The sequence below is a fragment of the Protomyctophum bolini genome, assembly GCF_963924005.1.
Source record: "Protomyctophum bolini genome assembly, chromosome: 17".
NCBI classification, from domain to species: Eukaryota; Metazoa; Chordata; class Actinopteri; order Myctophiformes; family Myctophidae; genus Protomyctophum; species Protomyctophum bolini.
In genome coordinates, this window is record NC_137878.1 from 21,330,480 (window position 1) to 21,340,941 (window position 10,462).

Below are 10,462 nucleotides of genomic sequence, written 5' to 3' on the forward strand. Positions count from 1 at the left end.
AATAAAAACTAGACTAAAATGTTAGGAAGGGACTAGTAGACAAGATATCCAGTATAAGTCATTTTACACTTGGTTGCATGCGGAAAGTAGCCGATCTACAAGCTCACAACGCTTTTTGGCTGGGGACCCCCGGAAGTGCTTTGGCCATGTCTCGTAACCCCGCCCCCCTCCCTACAAACTGACTGCAAAAACAGAAAATATATCATAAATGAATACTGGAAACAGATATGGAAAGTTTATGCATGCACCACTTACTATGTAAACTCTTAATTCCCATTTTCCAGGCATTCAGTTGCAAAAATGTATTTGAAGCTGGTCAATTTAATGTATGGCTTGAGTGCGTGTGAAGAACTGTGGGAGGAGTAGTGCGTCAACACTGTCAACCTGTCTCCCTAGGGTGTTTGACGGGTCATTTAAAAAAAAAAAAGCAGAATATAGCAGATCTACAAGCTCTACCATACAAGCTGTGAACTTCTAGATCAGCTATTTTCGCTACCCACTGTCATACAATGAAGTATACATTAGGGCATTCAGTTATGAATGTACAGATACAAGGTCTCTGCCAAATTCATGCAACTACAACTTCATACAAGCAACCAGTGGAAAAGGCCCTCTCTGTGCAATTTTCCCAATTTTTTTTATATTTATAATGCATTGATTGAATTAATCTTTAATCTCATCCCCATTGTGAAAGACAGAGATATTGGTAATTGCATTCACTGTCTTTGGTCCTGTGTGACACTTAGGAACAGCTACATGTACAGTACCTGGCTGGAGCCATACGGTATATCTCCTCCATTTGAGGTCACACGTTTATTATTCCACTTCTCATCTGGGACACCACTCTGTGTGTTATACTGTGGTGTAAAGTAGGACACCACTCTGTGTGTTATACTGTGGTGTAAAGTAGGACACCACTCTGTGTGTTATACTGTGGTGTAAAGTAGGACACCACTCTGGGTGTTATACTGTGGTGTAAAGTAGGACACCACTCTGTGTGTTATACTGTGGTGTAAAGTAGGACACCACTCTGGGTGTTATACTGTGGTGTAAAGTAGGACACCACTCTGTGTGTTATACTGTGGTGTAAAGTAACACCACTCTGTGTGTTATACTGTGGTGTAAAGTAGGACACCACTCTGTGTGTTATACTGTGGTGTAAAGTAGGACACCACTCTGTGTGTTATACTGTGGTGTAAAGTACACCACTCTGTGTGTTATACTGTGGTGTAAAGTAGTACACCACTCTGTGTGTTATACTGTGGTGTAAAGTAGGACACCACTCTGTGTGTTATACTGTGGTGTAAAGTAGGACACCACTCTGTGTGTTATACTGTGGTGTAAAGTAGGACACCACTCTGTGTGTTATACTGTGGTGTAAAGTAACACCACTCTGTGTGTTATACTGTGGTGTAAAGTAACACCACTCTGTGTGTTATACTGTGGTGTAAAGTAACACCACTCTGGGTGTTATACTGTGGTGTAAAGTAACACCACTCTGTGTGTTATACTGTGGTGTAAAGTAGGACACCACTCTGGGTGTTATACTGTGGTGTAAAGTAGGACACCACTCTGTGTGTTATACTGTGGTGTAAAGTACACCACTCTGTGTGTTATACTGTGGTGTAAAGTAGGACACCACTCTGTGTGTTATACTGTGGTGTAAAGTAGGACACCACTCTGGGTGTTATACTGTGGTGTAAAGTACACCACTCTGGGTGTTATACTGTGGTGTAAAGTACACCACTCTGTGTGTTATACTGTGGTGTAAAGTAGGACACCACTCTGTGTGTTATACTGTGGTGTAAAGTAGGACACCACTCTGTGTGTTATACTGTGGTGTAAAGTAGGACACCACTCTGTGTGTTATACTGTGGTGTAAAGTAGGACACCACTCTGTGTGTTATACTGTGGTGTAAAGTAGGACACCACTCTGTGTGTTATACTGTGGTGTAAAGTAGGACACCACTCTGTGTGTTATACTGTGGTGTAAAGTAACACCACTCTGTGTGTTATACTGTGGTGTAAAGTAGGACACCACTCTGGGTGTTATACTGTGGTGTAAAGTAGGACACCACTCTGTGTGTTATACTGTGGTGTAAAGTAGGACACCACTCTGGGTGTTATACTGTGGTGTAAAGTAGGACACCACTCTGTGTGTTATACTGTGGTGTAAAGTAGGACACCACTCTGTGTGTTATACTGTGGTGTAAAGTAACCAAGTACATTTACTCAAGTGCTGTACTGGCAAATATTGTACTTTTACTCCACTACATTTATTTGAAAGCTTTAGTTAATAGTTTAGTTACTAGTTAATTTGTAGATTTTTAATATTATTACCATACATACACTAACCACTTCAGCCCTGTACATTTCGGCTATTTTACTGTCTACTTTTGTACTTTTACTCAAATAAAATAAAATGAATTCCAGACTTTTACTTGTAATGCAGTACTTATATATTGCGGTATAGATACTTTTTATTCAGTAAAACATTTTTTTTCCACCGCTGACTGTTATACTGTGTGTCTTCCTCTTCCTCTGACCTGTGATTGCACACGTTCCCTCCTCAGAGAGAATGGCCTACTACCTGTCCCGCATGCAGATGCCAGAGTCTGTGGCGTCTCCCGGAAGGCCTGGAACCCCAGGGAAGGAGGGGAATCAAGGCAGACCCGGATCTACGGGCGCACCCGGCCTCCCGGGACAGATCGGCAGAGAAGGCCGTCCGGGAGGCCAAGGACCCCCCGGTGAGGCAATCCTTCATGTCTCAGCCACAACACAATGATTATATAGCGCTTTTTTTCATTCATACATTGGGAGGTGAAGCGGCGAACAGTCGACGCTAGCGTCCTCACTTCCCACATTCACACGCCAATGGTGGCGAGCTCACACAGACCAACTCATTGGAGGCAATGTAAGGTTCAGTGTCTTGCCACAAGGACACTTCGACATGTGGACAGGAGGAGCCGGGATTCGAGCCGCCAACCCAGGGATCATTGGACGACCTCCTGAGCCACAGCCTCCCCACAATATCATCATGTGTCAGACTGAAAATGAGACGTACGTGCTGTGTTCAAGTGTGTGGGCACAAATAAACCGAGCTCCTATGTTTTACAGGAGCGAGGGGACCTGCTGGTATGAAAGGAGATAAGGGGGTTGGAGAGATGGGAGATATAGGACCTCCGGGAGGACCAGGTATGGAAATCTCATTCAAATCAAATTATTATTATTTTTAGAGCCCGACCGATCCGTCGGTCGCACCGATGTATCGGTCATTTTCGGGTCATTTTGCAACATCGGACATCTGTGTTTATCACCTTTTCGGTTCTGCACCGCTTAGTGGAGAAGTATATCCCCCCCCCCCCCCCCCCCCCACACACACACACACACACACACGACACACCTCTACAGTAGTTTAGAAGTTTTTAAAATGTATCAAAATCGGCATCGGACCCAAATATATGGCATCGGTCGGGCTCTAATTATTTTTCCTATTGTGAAGTGACAACGAAGCTATTAAGCTATTGTAATGAGGAATACTGTGTGCGTGTCACTATGCCTGCAATGACTCAGTGACTGAATACTGTGTGCGTGTCACTATGCCTGCAATGACTCAGTGACTGAATACTGTGTGCGTGTCACTATGCCTGCAATGACTCAGTGACTGAATACTGTGTGCGTGTCACTATGCCTGCAATGACTCAGTGACTGAATACTGTGTGCGTGTCACTATGCCTGCAATGACTCAGTGACTGAATACTGTGTGCGTGTCACTATGCCTGCAATGACTCAGTGACTGAATACTGTGTGCGTGTCACTATGCCTGCAATGACTCAGTGACTGAATACTGTGTGCGTGTCACTATGCCTGCAATGACTCAGTGACTGAATACTGTGTGCGTGTCACTATGCCTGCAATGACTCAGTGACTGAATACTGTGTGCGTGTCACTATGCCTGCAATGACTCAGTGACTGAATACTGTGTGCGTGTCACTATGCCTGCAATGACTCAGTGACTGAGGCATTGTAATGAGGAATACTGTGTGCGTGTCACTATGCCTGCAATGACTCAGTGACTGAGGCATTATAGCACATGTAGTAGTGCTGCAGGAATTGGCCAAAAATGACAGTCTAATATTCCTTTTAAACAGTACGTGGGTTCGACTCATTCCAACCTATCGAACGTCGAATGAATTTATAATTATAATTTTAATATAAATTGTTGTAGCCTGCAGTAAAACATTCTCTTTCTTTCTCTATATGCGCCGGCCGTGGGTGGTGCTGAGAAATGCACTCTCTTGCGAGATAAAATTAACGATTCATATTTATTTTATCTTATAGCCTAATTTTGTAATGTTTTAGTTTAGATACAAGCCCGAGATTTATCTGGGGAACAGAGACGCATCACTCCAACAATGTGCTGTGATAGAAGTTGCAACAATCCTTACCTCGACATGAAATGGGAAATAATCAAAGCAATGCATTTGTTTTTGCTTTAAATCAAATTAAAGTAAATGTGTCACAGAGGGAGAGACAAGAATCCATGCATAGTTTTTTACACCGCGTTTTCACTGTAAACTGTCTGCCTTCACTACCAAATGAATCACCGTTTCAGCTTGACCTGTTATCATGTTTTAATCAATTTAAGTAACATCGTGTGATTAAACATGTGTGTTTACTGCTTTCTAATACCGATCGACTTGTTGTCAAAAGCCTCCAGACTCGTACTTCTATGCTCCTCCGAGGCAACTGTGTCTGTGGTCAGTGTGAAGTCTGTGTGTTAACAAGCAGGCAGCATAGCAGCGAGGCAGCTGATTTAGTCTTCGTTGTATGCCGGTGTCGCGTGGAAAACATAAATAATCTACAAGCTCACAACGCGTTGCATCAACGTGGACTTTTACATGGTGTCGTGTTTACGGCAGTGTTATACGATTAAGTAAAGCTTGAGGGGAGACTATGGGGAGACTTCTCCTGCCTTCTGACTCTGACTGACGGTTCTGTGATCTCGCTCAGCATTATTCTTATTTTCCGAATCTTAATTTTGTATAGTCGATTATTCTTATTTTTTTTATATTTGCATATTTAGTTGAATATGGAATATTCGCTTGCAGCACTAACTAACATAAGTAGTACATAACTAAATCAAAGGTCAGAAAGGTCAAATTCCTTCCTTCCTGAAAATGACATATGTACATACTGTAGATGTCCAAAGGCTGTGTTAAGTCTTATATGACACATATCTTTGACTACCGTAAATCCTCTTTTAGGAACCCGGGCTATTATTTGTCTCAACCGATCCCGATACCGGGATTTTATTGGAAGGAGGCAGCTATAAGAAGGAGGCCTTTTATTTCTAATTTTCAAACTGATCATAATTAACAAATCACATTTTGGGTCAGAGAACACAGTAAAATGTATTGGGCTCATAGCCTATTGAAACCAAGTCCTCGTGAAATATTGAACAGTGCAGTTGCAGGTGCTCAATGGTCATTTTAACTGTTTTTCCATTATTGGCATATTGCCTATGGTAAATACCATAATAACATCAACACATCAATTTAACTTGAATAACCAATGGTATATAACTTCAACTGAGATAGACTACCACAGTACTGTGGTAAAGGCCTACAGTTAGGCTACTGACAAGTTCAGATGCAAATAATAACATAAAAATAAAATGTATGATAGGCTATTTCATATACGGGTCGGTAATATCAAATCAGAACAGTGCAACACTGCAGTGCTTCATTCAACGGGAGGGAGAGAGAGAGAGAGAGAGAGAGAGAGAGAGAGAGAGAGAGACGTCAGACGTGTTAGAGAGAGCGTCTCTCTCTAATGCACGCGCGAGAGAGTGAGAGAGAGAGAGAGAGAGAGAGAAGTGTTAGAGAGAACGTCTGAGAGAGAGAGAAAGAAAGACGTGTTAGAGAGAGCGTCTCTCTCTAACGCGCGCGCGAGAGAGAGAGAGACGTAGAGAACGTCTGAGAGAGAGAGAGACTTGTTGCTAACGGGGTCCCGTTAGCAACGTAGTAGCACCGGTATGCTGTTAGCTTGTTAGCTTGTTGCTAACGGGGTCCCGTTAGCAACAAGCAAACAGCATACCGGTGGTACTACGTTCGTTCCATAAAATGAGAGATCCAACGTTCGTTGCATGAAGGGCAGAACTGTGGGGGCTCTCTCCCGAAGTTATTAACTTTGTTGTATTGTGTGCGAGCTGAGCACCGCGGCCACGGCATCTGGACAGTGGACGCTGACAGGCACAGCCAGCCAGAGCAGCGAAAGTAACAGATACGGCAGCCGCACTTGGAAAAAAAAACAACACAAAAAACCCCGGCTCATAAAAGAAGACCGGAATTTATTTACTTAATTCAACGCCATCCCCGGTGGTTAATAGGGGCCCGGTAATTAATAGAAAGGAGGAGTTTATTGGAGGATTTACGGTATATCCTTCCTCCTGTGTCTCCTCCAGGCATCCCAGGTCCCCAAGGCTACGGTAAGACGGGACCCCCCGGATCCGTTGGCCAGCAGGGTGTCCCTGGCATCCCGGGCCCCGCCGGACATCCCGGTTCGAAGGGGAAAGAAGGCCGGTGTAACCCCAATGACTGTCAGAGCCATCCGGTAGAGTACAGCCCCAAGGGCCCGCCTGTCAAGGGCCCATGGTAGAGGAATGGATGGACAGGGTGACAGGACGAGAGTGAAATGAAGCAAAAGGACTCGGGAGAAGAAGACAGAAGCAACACAAGCCCAGGGACAAAGTCACTACTTAAAGTTCTGCTGGACCAGCATACTAACTTTTTCCAATTTCAAGGACCCCATAATTCTCTGAGTGTACAAATGGAACCAAATGGCATCATAAGGGTCGATTTGGTTCCATTTGTACACTGTCAGAGTTATGGACCTGTAAGGGTCCCTTTGGAACTCTGACAGTGTACACATGCAACCAAATGGGCCCATAAGGGTTCATTTGGTTCCCTTTGGAACCCTGGACCCTACTTTCAGAAGCAATGGTACAGATCTACCCTCCATGGCTGTCGACGGAAGTGCCCGGGCGAACTTTCCATTGCATTAAGTATTTGTTACACCAAACCATTCTTGCAAAGCCTGATTTATACAAAATAAAGTGCAGATCTGCAAGCTCGGGTGTGCCATGTGGTGAACTTGTAGATCGACACGACGCAAAAGTATTGTAAGTGTAAACCAAGCTTTATATTCCTATGATTGCTCATCGCTGCTTTCCCATGCCGCTTGTGCAATTTAACAACCAAGGGCTTGTTAAAAGGTAAACTATCGAAGGGGAGCTCCTTCTTCTCGACTAATTCTGTCATCTCGGGATTCCTTATTTCCTGTGTCAGGTTGTAGAAAATGTATGCATATCATTATCGTAGCACTTTCCCCCCACCACTCATATCTTTGATCTTCTCACTCAAACATCTCATTCGCAGCGCATCACATGCATTTGTAATGGTCTGTCTCTCTGCTTGAGGTGTAACCCATCTTTTAGATGTTTCTTTTTTGAGAGAGAGAAAGAGAGAGAATCTATTCTTCTGTTTGAAACAGATTGAATCACTCCATGAAACCTATGCTCATTCCCTCTTTCACAGAGTGCCTGTTGTGCCTGTTTTGTACATATTTATATATGTATAGTGGCTTTTTTATACGTTTTTTGTAAGATTTTGAGGCATTGGCATGGCTTTCTGCTTATTTTTATGGTCATAGTAACAGCAACAAGAAAGGCCAAAGGGAGATTTTTATAACGTCTATAAAAGCTTTTAAAGTGGAATAATGTGTTCAGGAAAGGGGCAAATAATTTATGAGAGAAAATTGCTTTTGTGTGAGAAAGCATATTGGTTTTTATAATTATGTCGCTGAATTTCATTATTGACTGTTATTTCCCCCCTCCCCCTCAATCCACATTGTAAATGCAGCCATTTGGAAACAGCTCATTTAATTTTGTTTTCCAGCAGTACAAAGTAAAGTCATCTGTTAATTTTACTCACAAGAGTGTAGAAATGGACCCAGATGCAAGCTTACGGGTCTATTTTTCCATTAGTTGAGTCAAATTAACAGAATATTTTATTGTGTAGGCCAATATATGCTACTTCCGACCTCCTAACTTTTCTTCTGAAAGGGAGGTGATTCTGAACTTTTTTCTCTGAAACCGTCCACGCTAGATGTCCTAACTCTCCGAACTATAATGTCGGAATGAGCATTTTGGCTTTTAGACATCTGTCTGCCTCACCCCGGCAGTTAGTGTAACAGTAGTAAGCTAAGTACCACTAATTTTCCTATAACGCAAACACTGCGTGACCACTAAAGTCTTTGTAATAAATAAAATAAACACATTCAATTTGCAAACCACCTGAGACATTGCCTATCATCTTGATATGTGACACAGTACTTGAGTTTACGTGAGCTATCGTTTTTTTTTACGAGATTATTTTCTTATTGGAGTTAAACAAAGTCTTAAATATTTGCCATGTTACCATCTATACGGTTGACTCACATTCTAATGATTCTATTTCTACAAGGACACTCATAGGAATGAGTTTAATCCAAACAAGTTGTTTCTCTTACAGTAAAGGTAATAACACGTATTGCTACTTTGTAGTTGCGTTCTATGAGGATACTCTTGTCGGAAATTAAACATTGAAATGGCAATGTTCTCTGTTCATCGTCCAGCAACTCATCCTCGACTGTTGTTTTTGTTCATGAAACACATCAGGAAACAAATAAATGTTGAAAGCAGAAGTGTAAAAAAGAAAGAAAGAAATGTCCGTTCATTTTTAGTGTGTGTGTGTGTGTGTGTGCGCGCGCACGCAATGAATCCAATGTTAAATAGGCCATCATTGGATTCATTGCAAACAGACCACTAGGGCGAGCCCAACTTGTTTGCGATGGTTTTTGAAAACATCAAAACATCAAGCAAACATGGGCTATAACCCATCGTTTTTGTCAAATTGCGGAAATTGTAATTGCAGAAATTGCGGAAATGGAAATTGCGGAAATTGCGGATTTTTTTTCTTCATTTTTTCATTTTTGTCAAATCATCAAAAATGATGAAAAACGGCGCGCTATAGTATGCCGTACGATATAGGCTATAGCCCATGGTCCAAAATGATGAGAAACGAGGATAACTTTTTTTTTCAAAATTTCAAAAAACATGGGCTATAACCCATCGTTTTTGTCATTTCGTCATTTTTTTCAAATCTTCAAAAATGATGAAAAACTGCGCGCTATAGTATGCCGTACGATATGGGCTATAGCCCACGGTCCAAAATGATGAGAAACGAGGCTAACTTTTTTTTTCAACATTTCAAAAAACATGGGCTATAACCCATCGTTTTTGTCATTTCGTCATTTTTTTCAAATCCTCAAAAATGATGAAAAACTGCGCGCTATAGTATGCCGTACGATATGGGCTATAGCCCACGGTCCAAAATGATGAGAAACGAGGCTAACTTTTTTTTTCAAAATTTCAAAAAACATGGGCTATAACCCATCGTTTTTGTCATTTTTTCATTTTTGTCAAATCATCAAAAATGATGAAAAACGGCGCGCTATAGTATGCCGTACGATATAGGCTATAGCCCATGGTCCAAAATGATGAGAAACGAGGCTAACTTTTTTTTTCAAAATTTCAAAAAACATGGGCTATAACCTTTCGTTTTTGTCATTTCGTCATTTTTTCAAATCTTCAAAAATGATGAAAAACGGCGTGCTATAGTATGCCGTACGATATGGGCTATAGCCCATGGTCCAAAATGATGAAAAACGAGGGTAATTCTTTTTTCTAAAAGTCTAAAAATAGACGTCTAAAACACGTCTAAAAATATTTTGTCATTTTTTTCAAATCTTCAAAAATGATGAAAAACGGCGCGCTATAGTATGCCGTACGATATGGGCTATAGCCCATGGTCCAAAATGATGAGAAACGAGGCTAACTTTTTTTTTCAAAATTTCAAAAAACATGGGCTATAACCTTTCGTTTTTGTCATTTCGTCATTTTTTTCAAATCTTCAAAAATGATGAAAAACGGCGCGCTATAGTATGCCGTACGATATGGGCTATAGCCCATGGTCCAAAATGATGAGAAACGAGGCTAACTTTTTTTTTCAAAATTTCAAAAAACATGGGCTATAACCCATCGTTTTTTTCATTTTTTTAAAATCCTCAAAAATGATGAAAAACGGCGTGCCATAGTATGCCGTACGATATGGGCTATAGCCCACGGTCCAAAATGATGAGAAACGAGGCTAACTTTTTTTTTCACAATTTCAAAAAACATGGGCTATAACCCATCGTTTTTTTCATTTTTTCATTTTTTTCAAATCCTCAAAAATGATGAAAAACGGCGTGCCATAGTATGCCGTACGATATGGGCTATAGCCCACGGTCCAAAATGATGAGAAACGAGGCTAACTTTTTTTTTCAAAATTTCAAAAAACATGGGCTATAACCTTTCGTT

The 10,462-nt window shown here is 41.5% G+C and overlaps 1 protein-coding gene across 8 annotated transcripts in view; it reads left to right on the forward strand.

The window, feature by feature from the left end:
* Positions 1-8,683, forward strand: part of col16a1 (collagen, type XVI, alpha 1) — a 127,957-nt gene extending 119,274 nt beyond the window's left edge. For all 8 annotated transcript variants that reach the window (XM_080788185.1, XM_080788186.1, XM_080788187.1 and 5 more), the window contains 3 exons: positions 2,574-2,747; positions 3,118-3,195; positions 6,467-8,683. In XM_080788185.1, coding sequence (XP_080644311.1) covers positions 2,574-2,747; positions 3,118-3,195; positions 6,467-6,660 — 446 coding nt within the window. In that variant the 3' untranslated portion in view covers positions 6,661-8,683. The remainder of the gene's footprint in view (positions 1-2,573; positions 2,748-3,117; positions 3,196-6,466) is intronic.
* Positions 8,684-10,462: the final 1,779 nt, after the last annotated feature.